Source organism: Camelus ferus, chromosome 2, assembly GCF_009834535.1.
Source record: "Camelus ferus isolate YT-003-E chromosome 2, BCGSAC_Cfer_1.0, whole genome shotgun sequence".
NCBI classification, from domain to species: domain Eukaryota; kingdom Metazoa; phylum Chordata; class Mammalia; order Artiodactyla; family Camelidae; genus Camelus; species Camelus ferus.
Window position 1 is genome coordinate 65,498,518 of NC_045697.1, and position 22,084 is coordinate 65,520,601.

General features: G+C 34.8%; 1 protein-coding gene across 3 annotated transcripts in view; it reads left to right on the forward strand.

Annotated features, from left to right (window-relative positions):
• GRID2 (glutamate ionotropic receptor delta type subunit 2) overlaps window positions 1–22,084 on the forward strand; it is a 1,267,610-nt gene that overhangs the window by 946,629 nt on the left and 298,897 nt on the right. For all 3 annotated transcript variants that reach the window (XM_032459821.1, XM_032459811.1, XM_032459829.1), the window contains exon 9: window positions 993–1,094. In XM_032459821.1, coding sequence (XP_032315712.1) covers window positions 993–1,094 — 102 coding nt within the window. The remainder of the gene's footprint in view (window positions 1–992; window positions 1,095–22,084) is intronic.

The following is a 22,084-nucleotide window of genomic DNA, read 5'->3' on the forward strand; positions in this document are numbered from 1 at the left end:
CATCCAGTTAATCAAAACAGTCTAAGAATATGACTAAAGTTCTGTTACATTTTTAAAGCTTGCAAGTGTGGAATAAGCTGCCACATGCAAAGGCTCATGGATCTGGTATCAGGATTAAGGCATGACTTATCTTCCTGGGGTGTGCATTACAACATTCTCTTTGCAGCTTTGCTTCTTGAGCAGTTATCTGCTAATTCAGGGCACCGTATCTCTCTTTCCTCCTTATTTTTGAATTGCAAGTCACCCATTTTTATCCCATTGCGATTTATAGGCAGCAATTTTAAAATTGGTAGTCCTCAGATTTGGATACTTCAAGAGATAAGAACTACATGAAGATGTAAAATTAAACTCATATTTTGGAGAGCAAAGAGCAGTGAATCATCAAGACTTTAAGGGAAAGGCGGCTGCCAAAATCTTCCACGCAAATTGATAGCACCGACAAAAAAGGCAAATTACATTGTTTTATGTGCTGTGAATACTTGAAAACAACAAAGCCAACAACAAAACCATATGCATGATTTTTTCCCTCAAATAAAAGCTTTAACCCCTCTAACCACATGAAAAATCTTGTAGTTTTTTCTCAATAAAAGCAGTATAAGATCTAATTAAAACCATTGAAACCATAAGAAACTCTAACTTGTGCAGTAATTGATATATTAGAACAGACATTATGCTAGAATTATCTGTGCTATTATTTTTCCAATTAGTGTATTACTGGGACTGTTGGTGTATTTATAACTCCTCATTATCTCAGATGTCCTCAGCGAGTCCCCTAAAGCATGTTGGGTATTGTCATATGTCTTATGATGATATTTAAGAGCAGGAAATAGTATTTTTGATTGCTTCATTTGCTATTAAAAAGGAAAACCTGCACAGGACACTTTCTGTATCAGTTATTCCAAGATTTATCACACAGTTCTCTGAAAGGTTTATATATAGATTGTTGGGCTGTGCTTCAGGCAGAAAAATCACCAAGCTATTTTATCTTTCAGCTTGGGTGCTGGAATCCTGTCACAGGGCTGAATGGGTCACTGACTGACAAGAAACTGGAGAATAACATGCGTGGAGTGGTTCTACGTGTGGTGACTGTTCTGGTAAGTCTTAGCTGAGCCTTGCACTTTTGGCTTCTAGAGGTTACTTATCTTTCATTGCTTTATGTTTTATTAACTGATGTCATAATCTTAAAAGAGCTTTTTAACAAATCCTGACAATGCATTCTAAGATACTTTTACTGGTCATATTTTCCAGCCTTTAATTTATATGGATCAGAATCAGATTTCTATGGGCTTTTCCTTTCATTACAGTACTTTTTTTCATAACTTTCTTGGACATTTTAGGCCAGATTTCCATCCTTCAACAGTTTCCTACACAAGATAAAGTTATCTCTCAGGCGTTTTCTCACTGAAACCCTGTAGTCTACATAAGCTAAGATAACCGTGCCAAACAAGGGTAGATTTGACCAAATGTAGTACATTCAGTAACACTAAAACATTAGCAGACTAAGACAGTACTTTTCTAGGAAGGACATACTTCAAAGGAAAGATCATCTGATTGATTAATAAGTATTTATGGAGTATCTACTCTGTTCAAGCCCAGTGCTGATTACTGGGGACACTGATGATTAAAATAGACATAGGATTCTGTCTTAAAAGAGCTTATCATCGAGTGATTCTGTGGATATTAAATGGGATTATCCATGTGAAACATTTATTACAATTCCATTTACTTGTTAGAAAAATAAATAGTAACCATTATCATTTTATACATTATTATTATTATCTCTCAAAATAAACATAAAAAATAAGATGCTAATAGAAATCTTCTTAAACAGTAAAACACTCAAATGGGTACTGTCTAAATGGCCATAGAGCATGAAGATATGCACACCCCTTGCCTGTTTCAATGTGTCTAACCTTGTGCTACTTTGTGGTATGTTTCAAAACCTAATAGTCCATAGTTATGAACTTCAGTTTTCTTCAGAAAAGCCCACTTGTTTTTAAATTTGAAAAAAATCTTTCTTATAGGCTTAAAAACTTGCAAAATTAGTAAATAGAAGAAGCAGTCTTTTTTGAGCCATTGATGCTAATTGAATGTTTATCAAGGTTTATTACAGCAATGGCTGCCATTTGTACATTGTTTAATATAAATTAAGTAAACAACATAATTTCCTTGTCTAAAAGAAGGATCTATGATATTCTCTATAAAAGGAAATTCAGATGCATTATCTACCCTCCCTTTTTGGTGTCTATAATTTATTTTTAGTCATTGTTGTAATAAGATTTTCACTGGCAAATGATTATATTATGAATATTTCATAACTTAATTGTGAAGGTGCTTCTGTATGTACCCAAAGGTGTGGCTATGCATTTGCACTAACGTGCCAATATGTTTTAAAAAGACAGACATTTACAGCGCAGTAAACTGTAACAGTCTCTTCTCTAATGATTAACATGGAAACTCAGGTGAAAACAGCAATAAAAGGCAACATCTGTGCTTTGCTTTTGTCTTTGACATTCATATTTTAGGGTAAAATAAACTCATTTAGCCCTTAAACAAATATTTATTTAGTGCTTACTATATGATAGACTTAGTAACGGACATAAGATAAATAACACATGTGAATAACACATTGTTCATGTTACATGCATATTCATACCTCACAGCATGCACGGAATCTTGTTGGAGGATGCACAGATAATGGAGCAGCTACAGTTTGTTATTCACTGACTCTGTGCAAGATACTCTACCGAGTCGTTTTCATGTATTATCTTATTCAGTCCTCGCAGTGTTTCCAATACATAGATAGTATTCTGATTCCAAGAATTTGGTTAAAGAATACAGAAGTTGGAAAAAATGTGGAAGATTATACAGATAGTAAGTAGCAGAGAGAATTGGGATTCTAATCCAGAAAGTCTGACGCCAGATCTCTTAACCGCTTCCTTGTTGACATTATATTATACTCTCTCTACTCCTACTGTTACAAGCGTGCAAACTGGGGTGTCTATAGGATTTAATTGACTTGAGAGTTGGAAATGCTTGCGAGTGAGTAAGATGAAAGTGAGGTTTTGTTTTGTTTGGTTTGGTTTGGTTTGGTGGAGGTGGAATCTTCATAGGGCCAGTTACTTTACACTCATTTCCAAGCTGAACATAATGATTGCTATTTTGTGCATGAAATGGTATTGCTTCACACAGTGTTGATGCCTGCGTGCCCCAGTCTCACCTTCATGGCTCATGATGGGCTGTTTCCTGCAAGCTTAGCCCTGCACAAATCCTAAATATGATTAGTGAGTGGAGATACAGAAACAGTCTGTTTCCCTTAAGTCTTCTGTGATGCAAACTGGATTTATCAGTTGGGTGCCCAGTTGACACTTATTACACTCCCAGAATATACACCCATTGTACTTAATTTTCAGGGTTCCTGGTTCTTCCTGTAATTCTTAACGGAATGGAAACCAGCCATGAGTTTCTTATTTATTTCCTACATGCACCTTTCCAGGTCTAGCTCTTACTTACATGGCCTTGCAAGCCTCTTCCACCCAACGGTGAGACTCATTCTTCCCTAATTAGTTCTTATAAAACACTGTAAGGTATGCACTGATTGCATTAAAGAATGAAAGTAGGACTCAAAAGAATTAACTGAATTTCCACGCCCATATAACTCAGAAGAGATAAGTTTCAAGCCCAAAGGGACTATGTCCTTAGCCACTTTGATATTCTGTCTTTGGGATCAGAATGAATTCATGTTAGGTTTAAATATGTTATAACTATTGAGATTGCAAATGTTATTGGATTAGTAACTTAGGAACATTTTTCTAAATGGCATCACATAAGGATAACTTTATATTCAACTATCACCAAGCCATATAAGTGTCTTAGAAATAGAGGAAAAGAAAGAATGAGAATAAAATTCCCTCTGCTAAACTCTGTTTCTACAGTTGGAGACAGATATAGTCTACTGATCTCTACTTCTTTTCAGCTGGGCCTAGTGTCTTACTACAAGTCACTTATTAAGATTATTGTTTTCCTTTTCACTCTTTTAGTTGTACAAGTATGGATAGCCATAAATGACCATTTATGTCATTAATTTTTTCATGGTAATTCACAAAACATTAACTGAGTTGTAAATATCTTCAGAATAATTATGAATACTTAAGAAAATAAAATGGAAGGAAGTTGGCAACAATTGGAAAGAAGGGCTTGAGAAGCTATACTGTAAGAAGGAGCGCAAGATATCTGAAAAACATAAACTGGCATTTAGAAAGCGTTCACTGATAAATGTCTTATTTTCTTGATTTGGTTTTGCTTAAAACAGAAACATGCCTTCTCTAATGAAACATGAAGTCATTCATAAATTCTTTTGAGAGATATTTATTGAGTGCCTTGCCTAGGTGCTTGGGGTACATGCAATACAAATGAAGATACTTTCTTTTGGAAGTTTCATTCTAGTGGGACATCTTCTAAATATCTAAGAATATTTTTTTTAAAAAATGCAATGCTGTTGTTCTATATTAAATATACAATACAGTATTCCTTTGCCTAAAACCACCAGAAGAATACTTACATAGCTTTGTATACACATATGATTGGAAATTGATGGTAAAGCTGTGGTGATGGCTTTTCTATATTTTAAAAATTCAAAATTTTTCACATTTTAATATCTCTGAATCAGGATGCATCTTTCAATTGATTCTTCTTGCAATTAAAATTGGCAGCATACTTCATTAGTGGTAAAACAATTGTGCATCTTACAATTGAAAACAGTTTAGATTAAATAATATATGGATGACATCTTTAGAAAATTAATTAGGCTAATGGATATTCCTGGAAAGTTAAATTCAACAAAACTAGGCAAGAAGCCATCATAAACAGTGAGGCTATTTTAAAGAATACCTCTGAAAGTAAAGAAATAACAGTAGGAAATGAAGCCAATTTTAAAAATAGGACAGTAATAGCAATGAAAAAAATTATTGTCTGAACTAAAACTGTCACTAGACTCATAGAAAAATAAATGTAGAAAATAACACCAAGGCAGCTTATATTAAAACAATACCACATAAAGCAAAGTCCAAACTATGTGTTAAGAGAGGTGAATTTCCCCGAGCAAATCACTATGGGAAAGGTGTATCAGACAGATGCCTACTATCATTTTAATAGTAATTTCATTTTCTTAAAATATTTTCCTATTATCAGTCTCACCTCTTGGAATTATTTTTAGCAGGAATTATTTCCCTGTGAACATGTAGATGTTATCTGAGATCAGGGAAAGGTGAAATAGTTTTTTATAGTACACCCTAAACTATTAGCTTTGACTCAGGAGCTATTTATTGAGCATCTATTGTAAGCTAAGCATTGCACTAAGTCCCCGAGAGGCAAAGATAAATGTGATATAGTCTCTGCTTTCAAGGAGTTCCACATAAAGCATTTTATCAAAATGATTAAGTTCTCTATCAGAAAATAGGATCTGTTTGTGAAGGACTCAGAATTAAATACATTTTGAAGAGGCTGGCAAGGAATGATAAAGTTGAGAGAGAGAGAGAAAGTGAGAGAGAGAGAAACAGATGTCACAGTCTTTATGACCTAATTTCAACAGCAATGTCCAGGACCAGGTTCATGGTTTACAGGACAATTTTAATTCCTCATTTCGCTGTGCTCTTTCATTTAGAACTCTTTATAACTATCTTTATTCTGTAATAATCTCATTAGTGTTAGGCTCATCCTCTAAACTATGTACCAGTAAAATGCAAGTTGGTTTTCACATACAATGCCACAATGGTGGGTATGTAGAAGCAGGTCAGTAAATATTTGTTGAGTGAACAAATTAAAATATTCTGATAGCCTGAAGATGTGTGTGTGTGTGTGAGAGAGAGAGAGAGAGAGAGAAAAGAAAGGCGGGAGTTAGGAAGGAAGGAAGGAAGGAAGGAAGGAAAGAAGGAAACAAGAAATTCTATATGTCATTACAAAAATAAGGAATTGATACAAGACTATGCTTGAATGAGTAGTCCTAGGATTCCTAATTTTTTATTTTCTATCAAGTCTAAATTTCCCAGAGAAATGACAAAGGATTATACTATTTTTAAATCTTTTGACATAGTTGGTACTAAGAAATGACTCACATGCTTTTAAGGTAAAGAAGCAGAAAGTTTTAGTTAAAAACATCAAGAATCGTTCATATGAAATAGCATGTTCACATTTGATGAGACATTACAAATAATTTAGAAGCATTTAATATTCTCTGGATCTTAGAGGAACTCACTGTTTGGCCTTTGTTCCACAATATTTTTGTTTCCATGTGGACTGATATTTTATAATTTATGTTCCGATGAATTATGTCATTGTAAGATCAAGCAGTGTACTCAGCTTCTTCTGAATGTACTATTTAACAAAAGAGTAAATAACATGCAGTAATTTTTCTTATTGGAAGTGCTTCAGTCTATTTCATTGCCTTTTCTCCACCTACTCTTCTCTCCCCAGTATACTCATACTAAAAGCCACTTGGCATATACTGCGGATTACTGGATTTATAGTCAAAAGATATCAGCTCAAGTTCCACCTTTTCTACTTAATAGATTATTGAACTTATGGAAGCCAAGGAGCTATTCTGAACCTTGATTTTTCTGCCTGTAAAAGAGGAATAATAAAACTGGCCACACAGGGTTATTATGAGAGTAAATTGGTTAAGTATGTGAAAGCAGTTAGTAAAGTGCTGAGTATTTCTGAATATAAGATGTTATATCTCTGCAGTGGAAAATGCTGTGTAAAAAAAAAAAAGAAAAAAATAAGTATGAGTGATCATGAAGGCATAATTAATCATTGTCATCAATCTTTAGATTTTTGTGGAAAATTATTTAAAGGACCCTAAGGCAGACAAGGAAAACATCAACTGCAGAGTCATGACTTTTAGTCCCACTCACTGTTACTTTAATTTGAAAATCTGCTAATGAGAATAACAACTCTCCTGCCAGTGAAGATGGTGCTTCTTAGAGGAAAAATGAACACAAATAATTGTTACCAAAAAGAAAACACCCAAATTATAAACTGTACAAATCTTTAAAAGTCTGTGTGTCAGTTACATTGTCTCGCAGAGATCGTGTTTGGTTTCAGGCTAACTTTAAATAGGCTCTATGTGTTAATATATAACTAAGAAAATTCTCTAAGAATAGCCCGGAAATGTCACTGTGCTTAATTTTTTGCTAAGGACATTTTCCGAGTTTTTGCTACTTGAAGACCTCCAGCATTTGGAATCCCCACGGAGGTTTAAGCTTTCCTGAGGTCTCAGCCTTTGAGCCTCCTGAGTCTAGAGGCAAAGTTAGGGGCAAGAGGAGTGAGCTTGGTAAGAGGCTCTCCTGTGCAGGCACTCACAGCAAGGAGATGGGAAGGGAGTCGATGGCCATCTCTTACAGCTCCCGCAGCCATGTCTGAAGAGGGCTCCTTGTGAGTGTTAATAAACCGTACAGTTTGGTCCAATGCTCCAGGCAAAAATGTCGTCTCTGGCTGAGGAAATTTCCAGTGGATACTATATAAAATAAACTGAAAGTCTCAGTAAAATATAGTAAGTGCCATGTAGTAACTACTACATTGGAAGTACACAGTATAACATTGAGGTTAAGAACACCGTCCCTGGAGGAGTTCCACTTCTGAGATGGGAGTTTGAGGGGTTTCACAGACACACTCCCCAGCAAAATGAGCCACACTGCAAAGAAAACTGAATAAATATATAAAACAATAAAACAAAACCATTTAAAGTCCTTGGAAATTTCCAAGGGCATACAGGAGATGAAGTAACACTTATTCAAGAAAATCTACTAAAGCTTAGTAAAGACAGTAAGATTCTATGACATCTCAGCCTCTCCTGCTCCTTCTCTTCCACCTCACTCCCTGCCCTGCTCAGCCTGGTGGAAGCTCCACTCCAAGCAGGTTTGGCCAAGAAGACAAGGCTTCCTCTCCCTGAAAAATTCCCAATTAAGGGTTATCTCACTTGGAGGCTGTTTGTATTTTTCATACATCCAACTGCAATGTGAAAAGTCTAAATTTCTAGTGAATGTGATCAAGAGTTTGTGGGCTCCATTTCTCCACCCGGCTCTGACTCATAAGATGCAGTCTTCATGCCAGGAGTGGCAGGCCTAGAATACTGGAACCTTGATTGCCATCACTCCAGCTTACTCCAAGGGCAGAGGTTCCAAGCCAACTGAAGTAAGTGGAGAAGACCAGAAGCTGCCACCCAACTCAGTACCCAGGGTAGTAGCAGAGATTTTGTCCAGGGGAGAAGCAGTCCACAAGAAAAGAGAGCACTTAAGCATTCTCTAGTTATTTGAATCAGATCATGAGGAAGTTCAAGTCTATGGCTCCTCTTAATTAAAAGCAGCAAGTAAATCATAAGCCAGATAATTCACCAGAGTAAACCAGAAAATGAGATAGCTAAGAATATCCCTTCTGAGATCAGAATAAATTTTAAAGCTTAATCACAAAAATGACCCCTACCAAAATTTATTTTCTTCAAACTATGAGGAAATCCAGGACATTGCTGAAAGCAGTAGAGCAATCAACCAGTAATTAGTGGAGCTTAGGCCTTAGTGACTATAATGAATATGACACAATATGAATATGGATACAAACATCCTCTACAAAATGCTAGTAAACTGAATCTGGCAACATATAAAGGGGACTATTCACCATAATCAAGTAAAATTTATCCCAGGAGTACAAGTTTGTCTCAACTTATGAAAATCAATGTCAGATACCATATTAATAAATAAAGGAATAAACCTAAATGATCATCTCAGTAGATGTAGGAAAAGCATTTAATAAAAATCTAATGCCCTTTCATGATTAAAAAAAAACAACAGTCAACAGTCTAGTAATGGAAGGAAAGAAATTTCCTAAACTTGAAAAAAAGCGTCTATAAACCCACAGCTAAGATCACATTAATGGTGAAGTGCTGAACACCCCCTCGAGTTCCCTGCAGTCAGTGACAAGGCGGAGATGTCAGTTCTCACTGTTTCTGTTCAACATTGTGCTGGAGGTTCTAGGCAGCCCAATTAGGCAAGGAAATTAAATAAAAGGAATGAGGTTAGAAAGGAAGAAGTAAAACTACCTCTATTTTCAGGTGACATGGTCTTACATATAGAAAACTCTAAAGAGGACACACACAGAGACTAATAGAGTTAGTAACTGGGTTCAGCTGGTTTGCAGAGTACAAGATCAATTTGCAAAAATCAATTTTATTCTGTGCACTAGCAATGAAATGTCCAAAAAGTAAATTAATAAAGCATTAGTAAAGCATTTTCATTTAAATATATCAAAAAGAATAAAATAATTAAGAAAAAGCTTAACAGAACAACTGCAACATTTGTACACTGAATGCTACAAAATTTTGTTGAAAGAAATTGAAAAACCCTAAATATATGGAGGGATATCCTGTAGTCATGGACTGGAAGACTCAGTATTGTTAACATGGCATTATTCTCCAAACAGATCTACAGATTCAATGAAATCTCTATCAAAATTCTTCTTGTGTGTGTTTTTTTTTTTTACCATAATAGACCAGCAGAATCTAAAATTCACATGGAAATGGAAGAGAATCAGAATAGGGAGAAAAAATAAAGAGAAAAAAAAAAACAAAAACAAGCACAATTGGAAGATGCACATGTCTTAATTTTAAAACTTACTAGAAGGCTACAGTAATCATACTTGTTTAGGATAGACATTTAGATCAGTAGAGTAGAACTGAGAATCCAGAATTAACCCATTTTTCTGTGGGTGTCAAGGTCATTCAGTAAGGGAAAGAATAGTATTTTCAACTGGATATCCACATGTAAAAGAATGAATCTAGACTCTCACTTAAAATCATGTACAAAAATTAACTCAAAATGTATCACAGACTGAAATGTTCAAGCTAAAACTATAAAACTCTTAAAAGAGATCATTATATATAGATATTTGTGACTTTATTTTGGCAATAGATTCTTAGATATGACACTCAAAGCACAAAAAAACAAAAATATAGGTAAATTAGATTTCATCAACTTGAAAAGTGTCTATGTCTCAAAGGACAGAATCCAAAAAAATTAGAAGACAACCCACTACATGATAGAATATATTTGCAATTATGTGTCTGATAAGGGACTTGTATTTAGTATATATAAAGAATAAAATTATAACAACAACTCAGTGTGAAAAAGAAAAATAAACTAATTAAAAATGGGCAAAGGATCTGATCAGTTTTTCATAGAAGATGTATAAATGGTCAATAAGCATATTAAAAGATTCTCAACACCATTTGCCGTCATGGAAACACAAATCAAAATCACAATGGACTACCACTTCACAATCACTGGTATGGCTATAAATCAAAAGGACAGATATGTTGGCAAAATTGTGGAGAAATGAGAACCTTTATATGTAACTGATGGGAATGTAAAATAGTACACCTGCTTTGGAAAACTGTCTGGCAGTTTCTCAAATGATAAAACACAGACTTTACTGTATGACTCAGAAATTCCACTCTAGGTATACTCCCAGGAGAAATGAAAATGCATGCCCATACAAAAACTTGTACACAAATGTTCATAGAACCTTTATTGATAACAGCCCAAAATGGAAACAACCCAAATGTATATCAACTGATGAATGGATAGAAAAGAGTGGTATACCAATAAAATGGAATATTATTTGTCGATAAAATAAAATGAAGCACTGATAACATGGTACATGGATGGACCTCAAAAACATGCTAAGTGAAAGAAGCCAGTTACAATAGATCACATCTTATATGATTCCACATATATAAAATGTCAGGAATACGCAAGTGTATAGGGACAAAAAGTAGGTTGGTAGTTGTCTAAACCTGGGAGAGATTAGGGGACTGAGAAATGATGACCAGTGGGAACTGGATTTCTTAAGGGGTTATAATATTTTAAAACTGATTGCAGTGATAGTAACATGTCTGCAAATGTACTAAAGCCATTGAATTGTACACTTTGAATGGATGAATTATATGGTATGTAAATTATATCTCAATGAAGCTATTTTAAAAAAAGAACAGAGTCTGGAACCAGTTTATATTTAAATACCCAGGTCTCCTCCTACCTGTGAATTGAGGCCAAGTATTTAAACCCTCTATGATTCTGTTTCCTCATCTGTAAAGTAGAGATAACAATATTAGCTATCTCAAAGATCTGTTATGAATATTAAGGAAACTAGTACATGCAAAGAACAAAGGACTTCTAACAGAGCCTGGAACATAGGAAGTGCTATGTAGGTGTTCATGCTTATGATGCAGAGTGTTAAGGGAGAACATAAAAGAAGCATCTATCTCATGGGTAGAGCAGTAGAAAGGGCTTAAAGGATCACATAGATTGCTTTTGAATAGACAGGGATTATCAAGGCATAGATAAAAGGGAAGGAATATCCCACAATGTAAAGAGTACATGCAAAAGTCTGCAGACATCACAAATTTAAAGTATACTATAAGTAAATTAGAATATCACCTGAGGTAAATGAAATTGAAATGTAGGAAATCTCAGCAGCCTGTGTATAAGATGTTCTTTTTTAAGAGCTCCTTTAGAGACAATTCAATTAGAAATTCGTCTGTGAACATGAGGTTAGCATTACATAATTTAGATAATACATATCAACAAGGTAAAATTACCATTGTTGCAACTCTGATCTACCCTGCAGGTTAGGTAAAATGGTTCTCATTTGTATTATGGAAACAGTGTAATCAGTCGATATAGCTCTGTATGATGTACAGATTTTGTTTTCTCTTCTGATGATTGTACCCATCTTATCTGAGAGAAAAAGGGGAAAATGTGATTTTTATAAACAGACACTTGAGGAAAACTGGCCTATGCAAACAGTAATTTGTAGCAACACAGGAACATGTGTTCACTTCAATGCTGAGTGAATAAAATCATCGTGAGAATTGGTGCATAACGATGACTTGACGATTTCTTATTCTTTCCCATCACACCAATTCTTAAGATGATAGCTGTCATGTAGATATGTGAGTATCACTATTGCACTGAGGTAACAATACGTGACTCAACTTTTTTTCCTTTTGGAAGATGAAACCTGGATTATTAAACTAAACAATGAATAAATAGTTCAGAGATGTGTTATATAATTTATTTTTAAAAATAGATTTACTGCTTGTCTCTAGAAATTTAGAAAGATACTGACATAAGTCATTTGCAAATTCAAAGATGTAGAAACAATAAGTCTATATTGACTTCTATAACTTCTCAATATTCCAACATATGGTATATTCCAATATATTATAATATATTATATTTTACTTTCAGTATTGTATTATAGCACTGCAACTGCAAGCAACCCAAATGTTAAGGTGACCTTGAAGTTTTAAGGTATCTTTTGCCAACGCAGTAGTTTTGGCATAGTGACAAAAACACAAAACCAGTTCTATATACAATTCCTCAGAAATAAAAATGAGTATAAATATGAAAGATAGATGCTTCTGACATAGATATTACTTCTTAGAGTTACAAAGGACTATATTAATGAATTACAAACATTAAAGCTTACAGATAATGTTACTAGCCAGCATTTAGGACACACTTAACTAATAAATTTTATTCTTGATCTTTTGATCTCCTTGAAGCCCTCAAGATCATTATTTGCATTTTGTTGATATGGCTGAGACTCAGAACTAGTTAAATAACTTCAGGTTACATTTGTGGTAAAAATAAGTATTGAATTCTTGTTTGTCTGACTCCCCACCTGCCATGATGGAGGGATAAGAACTAAACTAAAACTTTCAGGTATTAGTCAACAGATGAAAAAGGACTTGGATTTCTAAGAGATTGAAACAACTAAATGATTCCAACAATAACCCCAGATCTTTGGTTGATGGCAGTTTACATACTGAAGGCACAGGCATGTAGATCCAAAAGAGACTGTCAGCTTTACTGAGCTGAGAAGTTAGAGATCAAAGTATGTGTAGGCTGAGGAGGTTGGTATTTGGAGGGACATGTTCTGGAAAAGAGAGAGCTACCTGAAGAGAATACGTACAGAAATTAACATACAGGTCCTTTTGAGTCTTGGCTGAGTACTGGGTCGTACGTACATACAGAGAAACTCTACAATGCTGGGCTAAGAGTGACAAAAAGCATATCAATTTACTATTTTGTTTTTTACAAACTAGAGATATAAACCTTTATTTCACAACTTTTTGATAATTCACTTTCTAATGAGGGACATAGTTTAAAATACTAGAGACTTTTGAGAAAGGTTTCAATTTGAGAGGATCTTACTGTACCACAACTTTAAGAAGATATATGAAAAACATTTACCTTTGAATTATGTAGTAATTAATTAATATTTAGGTGAGCAAACATATACATATAAGGTAGGATACTCCCACATATCTTGCTATTTTGGTGTTTTAAATGTTGCCCTGACCTCTCAAAAGGTTCAGCTTTTCATTAGGGCATTGCATATTCATTTGCCACCTCTAAACTCCATTAGTTTGTTGATGTTTCTGTTTTACAGCTGACATAAATTAGAGTTGAGTAAACAGATGCAAAAGAAAAAAAGTCACAGAAAGTTGTTTTTGTTTACATCTTACAAATCTTCCCAATCAGGAGGGAAAAACAATATTTTGAATTATAATGTAATAATTAGATTGCAGTTTACAAAGGAAATAAATTTTAAGAAAACCTTATATGTATTTCCAGTCCCTGACAAAGAGCCAAGGAGTCAGATGGCTGCCTTACCAGTGAGGTAACTAGGCCTCGAGTGGCATTTGGATTCTTTCAAAGGCACAGTAACAGGTTTTGACCAATAGGGGACCATTCATCAAATCACTATCTATTACAGTTAACAGGACTCGAGGGTAGTCTGAAGTGAGAAAAGATACCTCCAAAAAGCACCCAACATGGGAATAGCTTACTCATCTGCCAGCTTCTGGAACACAAACAGCTATTGAAATTCAGCTCCCTCTGGGGAGGTAGGAGGCAGTCAAGGAGAGAAGCACCATCCTGCTTTGGGTTCCAGAAATGGAAAAGTTGGTCAAGGAAAGGAAGGCAAACACATACTCTTTCATAATACATCCCTTGGGGTTTTTAATGATCAGTTGAAATATACAGAGGTTTGGATTTTAAGGTGTCTTTTCACATCTTCTCCATGTAAACTGTGTACTAATTATTTTAACCTAGAAACAAAAAAGCCATCATGCTGGAAGGTGCATTTGTGATTCTTGCATGTTTTAAAACTTTGAGCAAAAAATTGCAGGTTTTCTGTGTGATGGAAGTTAGCATGAGGAAATGATCTTTACATTTTTAGTGGTTTTTTGGGTAGGTTTGAAGGGCTTTTTTTTTTTTTCTTTTCTCTTATTTATTTTTAACCATTACTAGTGGCATGAAATGGGAAAGTGAAATGTTTGGACTCATTTTTTTCCCATTGATTCTTATGTAGGGTAACATAGTCTGTAGTTCAATTAAAAATAACAAGCTGCTATGTTGTTCTGAGCCAAATGTAATCGCCAAGACCATGGTCAATAAAACACTCAAGAAAATGAAGTATTGAGGCTGAATAGTCTGAAGTCTACTGGGGAATAAAGAAGCAACCGATTAGCATTTGAAAGCAAGGTCTTTTAATTTTTTAAAAGTCAAGGAGAATTAAAAAAAAAGTGATCACTCATCAAGAACAAAGAGTTTGAAAATTATCTCACCTATGTTTTATGAGTCCTTTCAACTTTTAAGAATGACCTTTGGTCATCAGCCCCAAGAACAAGATGCTTTTCTGTACATGTAATAATGTTACATTTGGGAATACACTCGTAGTTTATCTACTGAGGAATGCAGGAATAAACAGGACCAATGCTTAGTGTTTTGTCTCTCTAAGTAAGATTTGCTCCGGCCAATGAAAGATGTTACGGGTGGTAAGTGTTACATCTGGTTTTAGGATAAACATTCCAGTTTATTATGCAATAAAATACAGTGGTGGAAAAAAGTTTCATACATCTTTACATTTTTCAGTAAATTATGAGAACCTCCTTCTAATTCCATAATACGTGTCCCCATAATTAATTCAGTACCTAATAAGTCCATCTCCGCATTCCTGATCAGAGCTGGCACAGAAGTTATTTTTATATGCCTTTTTATTAATTTGAATAACACTTCTAGTAATCTTCTTTTCTATACTTATTAATTCTTGAAACACAGAATATTGTCTTTGCAGCTTTAAACTCAGACTTCTCAACAATCTGTAAATCCCCACAGATTTGTTTCTTGCTTTTAAATATCAGCACCTTCTGCTTTCTACTCTTAATGTTTCTGCCCTCTATGCAGGAGATCTTTTCTTTTAAGTTTCCTACTGTGCTTCGTAATGAAATCAAAAGAAAAACGTATATCCTCCAGAAAGCATTCAGGTCACTAAAAATAGAAAACCTGTCACCTTATTCCTAAAACCTTAGATCAGGCAGGCCAGTGGCAGAATAGTGAGTGCAGTTTCTACAAAAGGTCTAGAGTGGTGTTAGCAAAATTATTATGACCTTGTTATCTCCAGATGTCCTTTGAAGAAAAAGACTCTGTTCAAAAAAAAAAAGGTTTGGTGCTGTTGGGAGGCTTCCTCTACCCTCTTAGGTGCATATATTTGGGGGCCTGCAAATCAACTGACAGCAGGAAAAAAGTAAGATTCGTTTGCATGTGCACATGGAAGTCACTCAGTAATTCAGCAATGAATAACTTGCTGGATATCCAGAGGTAAAGGATATCAAACCAATTAACAAGAGGGTAGGGGGTGGAGTTCAGGGTCCGTTGTTGGTTTTGTGTGTGTGCTAATGGGAATGAGAAGTCTGTCTCCTTCCAGGAATTTGCAGGAATCTCTCTCCTTTGGAGTCAGTTTAATGGCAGCTGCGTCTTCAGGAGGCTCTGCTTTAGTTAGGTATGGGAAGTTCAGATAAGATTTCAAATGCTTTCACTTTAAAATAATCTTTATGCCAAAACTTTAATCCCATCAATATGCTGACCAAAGTTGAATTATGACTTAGAAGAAAGTATAGATAGCTCTACTTAGAAATGAAAAGGAATTTGGAGATATAGAGAGGACTAAGAGACAGAAAGAGATTAGTTTTGATACTATCATGTGTTCAAAGACTGTAGCCCAAGTTCTTTCTCTTTGATATGCCGTGTAATTTCTGTACCTCCTCCCCAACCCCAAACACACATACATACCCAAATGCTGGTGAAGGCAGTCTAAATTCATGGTTAAGAATACAGGCTTTAGCATCAGACAACATTGGATTCACATTTTTTCTTACTAGTTTATAAGCTTAGATACATAACTTATCGACTCTACCCCCAAATCTCAGTTCTCTCATTTGTGAAATGACAATAACTGTACCAGAGCATTCCAAGAATTAAATGAGGTAATGAATAGAAAGTAATAAAGATGATGACAGGCATAATGTAAGTTTTTGATGTTATTGTTGTTTTATTTGCTTCCTCCCTGAGCCTGAAAATAGGCTTTATATAAAAAGTGTTCTTTGACCCTGAATCCCCCTTATTCTACTAATTCTTTCTAATGCAAAAGTCTCAGACTCCAGTTCTGTCTCCACTTCATCATGTATTTTTATCCTCAAACAACTGGCTTCTATTGGCTTTCATTTTGACTTCTCCAAAGAAACTGCTTTTCAAAATGTGTTCATGATCTCCTACCTGACCAATGAAATGGATGCTTTCAGGCCTTATCTCTCTGGACTTCTCACCTGTGCTGAAGTCCACCAGCAACTAGTTCCTTCTTGAAACCCTGTCCTTTCTTGCATCCCCCAACGATGTCTTCCCCTCATTTTGCCAGATCTCTATTCCTTCTGCATCCTTCGTTGGAGTCTCTTCTTCCAGAATTTCATCCCTAACCCCTTTCTATCCTTTACACCTGAATGACTTCATTTACTGTCTTGAAAATTATAAATAGATTTTTATTTCCAACTTTGGCCTCCCCTTCATGCTTCAGACTCATTTATCCAACAAATGTTGAAACAAGTATTACATATTCAATGACAAAAACTTAGAAAATGTGGAAAACAAAAATTAACAACAAAATCATCATAATTCCTCCATTGAAAACTTAACTATATTTTAATGTCTGTCACTTACTAGCTAAACAAAATTAAGTTATTTTATCCATAAAAATGGAAGTAATTATGGTTCTAAACTCATAAGACTGCTATACATAAATATTCAAAAAGCATCTGCAAGTGCCCAGCACTCAGTAAGTCCTGTATGGATGTTTGCAATTATTTTTACATTAAAAAATTTTAAATGCCCATTGTTATGTACTGAATGTTTGTGTCCCACCAAAATTCATATGTTGAAGCATAATTCCCAATGCAGTGGTATTTGGATGTGGAGCCTTGGAGTTACAGTAAGTAGGTCATGAGAGTGGAGCCCTCATGAATTAGATTAGTGCCCGGACAAGAAGAAACATGAGAAAGATGATCTCTCTGCTTTCTGCCTTGTGAGGCAGAGAAAGCAAGCTCTCATCAGACACTGGATCTGTCGCCACACTGATCGTGGACTTCCTAGCCTTCACAGCTGTGAGAAATAAATGTTTGTTGTTTAAGCCACCCAGTCTATGGTAATTTGTTATAGCAGCCTGAATTGACTAACACACACACACACACACCCATACTCATGAGTAGTTTGTACATTTTCTTCCCATTCAGCAATATACACATGAATATTTTAATGTAAATAAATACTCTTTATAAAGCAGATGTGATTAGTGGTTTTTTTTCAGCCACTTAATTAGTTATCTTTACAGGTGCCCCCAAATTCCATTAATTTATTCAGAGTTATATAAAATTCCAGGAATGCCAACTGAAACTCAACATTTTCATGTCTCATTTACTGAAATATTTTGGAATGCAAAGGAACGTAATGTTTTTACAGTGATATTTTGAATCTCTCTATAAGACAAACAAAGAAAAACAAACCAATCCCAAACTTTAAAATATTCTTCCTGGTTTAAAAAAAAAAAAACCCTCCTATGGCCCAATTCGAAGCAAATAACTATGTTATCAGGGCATTGAGACACTGAGATTGACAACTGAATGTACTGTGTAGTAGTCTATCATACAGATATTTTAAAAAAGCAGTCCCTAATCGTTGGTTATTTAGTTTGTTTTCAAGTTCTCACTAGGGAAGTTGCAGTAAACATTCTTTTAGATACATACCGATGCTCACTTATGACTACCTCCTTAGATATAAAATTACCAGAAGAAATAATATGAAAATTGGAAGATACTTGCTTCCTACTGTGAATCTGTTTGCTTAAAAAGCTGTACGAATTTTAACTTACATAAGTGGTGTATAAGAAAATCTGCTTCCTCAAATGTTTGCTGATAAACATTAACATTCTTTTTAATTCTTGCCAATCTGATGAGCTATAAATAAAACAACTCATCTTATTTTAATTTGTATTTCCCGAAAGTGTATTCGGAGAACAAAATAAATAATTCACCCTTAATGTTTGCTGTTGAACTTTGTCCTTTTAAAATGTAAGCTTTAAAGATTATGATGATTTTAATGATTGTTATTTCTTCTAATAAATATTATTTTTCTTTTAGCTGATTGTATGAGTCACAAGCATGCAGGAAAAAAAAGGGCACATTTTTCTTCTATTAAATTTGAATGTGTATTAATTTTGTATTTAGGGCTGTAGATTTGTACAAAATAGTATCTTTAATTCTGTACTGAACATTCACCCTGAGGACTCTGGTCTATTGATTGAAAATTTTAGTCCCTCTAATAGAATTATGATGCATACTCCCAGTGAAAAACATTCAGGTAAAGTCTTAGAAGTCCATATGCTTCTAAAGACTGAGGCCACCACTGAGGGTTTCCAGGAATTTTGGCATAGCATTACATCACTTCTCACTGAGTACTTATAACCCCACATCCAATATATCAGGGAGTCCCATCAGCTCTACCTTCAAAAGATACTCACAATCCAGTTGCTTCTCATCAAGTCCATTTTACTGCCTAGCTCACTGCTTTATTGCAAAGGACTCCTAATTGTTCTCCTAGCTTTCATCCTTGCCCCTTCCAGTCTATTGTCAATAGCAATGATCAACTGTCTAATAAAGTGTTCAAACATAGCAGATCACAGCCCTCTCTGCTCAGAGCCCGTCAGGCTGCCCATCTCAGTCCAAGCAAGGACTAAAGTCATCACGGGGACTTAAAGGTACTGTTTAAGCTCCACCAACACACACCCCCATTTACCTCTCAGACATCTCCTGTCTGAGCCTAGCTCCCTCAGTTCCTGCCACACAAGTGTCCTGTCTCTCAGTCATGTCAGAGAGACTCCTGCCTGACACATTTGCACTCACTCTGTCTTCAGTCTGAAATGCCCTTTCTACAGAAGCCCGTCCTACTTAAAGTTACACTTTCTCACGTGCTCTTTTGTTCTTATTATTTGTTTAACTTTCTCCTACAGTCCTTATCATCATCTGACCTAAAATATATATCACTTATTTTGTTTACTGTCTATCACTCCCATTAGAATGTAGGTCTGCAAGGATAGAGATGTCTGTTAATTGTTTGCTTTGTCTTCTGTTGTATTTCTAGTGTGCGCCTGGCATTAACACTCCTGAATGACTGAATAAATATCTGAATTGCTGCTATTCTCCTATAAGTAATATTATTTTGGATAGATATACCATCGGTCCTATACATTCCAAGTTTAATTTTATGGCTCTTCACTGTATTCTGATATTTCATTAGCTTCAGTTTATATTTATTAAATATTTTTAAACCCTGACATAGACAAAGTCTTATCATAAAGCCCTGCTGACATTTATTAACATTACTGTTCTTGACAGTATTTTTATAGAAATATGACTGTATCAAGCAGAGAGTTTGTGAGCATTATCATCATTTTGAAGTAAAATGTTACCAAGTTTTTCAGTTAAATATTTTGTAGACCTCTGGCATTTGGTACAGCCAATCACTCCTCACGGCTGCAGTATTCTGTATCTCAAAATGTGTTCTTGATAGTTTTCTTTGAGATAACTGCCCTTACAAAGTACTCTGTACCTGGTAGACTTTCAAAAACATTTATGGAATAGAATTGATTCTTGCATGTGGCTGTGCACTTGTAAGATTCACTAAGGTGTTAAATTTAGCAAAATAATGAAGACTTGGACCAAACAAACAAAGTATTATCTAGCACTCATATTCAGAAGGCAAACAAAAAGTCTGGTATTTCTAAGTTTGTATATGGTAATCATGTGGTCCATAAAAATCTAACTTCCTAAAATGTATTTTCAAATGCATGCTAGGGAAAAACCAATAAATGAAAACTAATATACTTAGAATTGCTGTGATTACCTTTTGTCCTTCATAACCTTGTATTCCCAGTTGCATTATCCTGTATTCCTTTCAGGTTCTCATGAAAACAAAATGAACATTTTTTTGTTTTGTTTTGCCACTCTCCATTAAGTGACTAAAATGTAGCCATTTCATAATTTGAAAGGAATTATAAAATCGAACATTTTATTGTAAAAATTAATTACCTTGCATATGAATAGCTTTAACTTTATGTTCAATTTAAAGTATTTTTTCACTTAAATAATTGCTTCCAAAATAGGAATGAGAAATACTATGTAAGATACGGCTTTAGGAAGTCAGAATGACTAAATATTTGTATTTGCTTCGATCATAACTTGAATCTTATTGTCTTTGAATCTTATTGAATTTATTGATAGAAATATTTAATCAAAGATTTTAAAAGATGAGTTTAGTGCAATGGTTTCTAAACCTTTGCTCCTCCGTTAAATCCTCCTGCAGAAACTCTTTTTAAAATGTTTCCATTGCATACCACTGCAACCTGCTTTTCTTCTCTCCACACAATCCAGGTAATCTTCTTTTACAACACCTAGATTGTTTATTCCTCTCCTGTTCCTCACTTTTGTTTTCCTACCCTGGTATTTTGATATCTTTTTAAAAACAAACTCCATACCTGTCACCTTTTTAAACTTATAGTAGTTTCTAATATTTGTATATGGTCTATAAAAAATAATGAGGTTTTTCCAATGAGAATGGTGGTCATTAATTCTGCCATGTATCACAGTGGAATGTGTCATTCCTCAGCAAAATATAAGCTCACAACTGTGTGCGAAGACAGCTCTTGTTTGCTTTGGCTAGGAGCATGGTTTATGGGGAAAAAAAATTTAAACAGGTCATTAAGAAATATTCCGGTTCTCTCGTTAATGTCTTTGAGCTGTGTGTGTGAGCAGAATTGCTTAGTTTTGGGCACCCTGGCATTCTGTAAGATTGCACGTTTAGAAACCTCTGAACAGTAAAGCCTTGGCAGTATAGCTTGTCATTAGCACCTATCAAAAATGTCAGATGCTTTTTTTTCAAACTCTATCACTAGCAACAATATTGCATAGTTATTAAAATATGGGAATTAACTACAAAATCTGCAAGTTGCAAACAGTGTTGTAAATCAACTAAGCAATTAGCATAATATTTTTTAAGTGACTGAATACAAATTCAGAATTATGAAGTTATTATCTAATAACCCAACAAGTGATGTGAATAAATCCTTGCTAATATGAAAATTATCAACCACTGAAACACACTTTTCTACAAACAGGTCTATGGATCCTCATGCTCATGCATTTAGATTGATAAACTACAGGCATTCTGTGAAAGCTTCATTTATTCCAGTTGCTGAGGATTGTGCTTAGAGAATCTGTCAACCAAATAATCTGCAAATCCAAGTCTGCAATTTGTTTTCATTTAATAGGCAGACAAGTTTTCACCAGTTTATACTCAGTCCTATTTGGAGCTAATTGCTGGAAAGTGAATTTTAAAAGCAGAATTTTATCATTTCTTGTTTCCTCCCTCTGTCCCTATAATAGAAGACTCAAAGCCACCAAATGCACTTCAAAAATATATTTAAGTAGGCGCAGGCCATAATTGCCTGTCAACTGCATGGTTGCAAAGGACCCCTAGTCCTGGTTCCTGCCACAGTCACTCAACACTTTCTCTGAAATTACTTTCTGATTATGCTATTTCCCTTCTGCAAAGCTCCAGTTCCTTAACAAATAAAACGCAGTAAC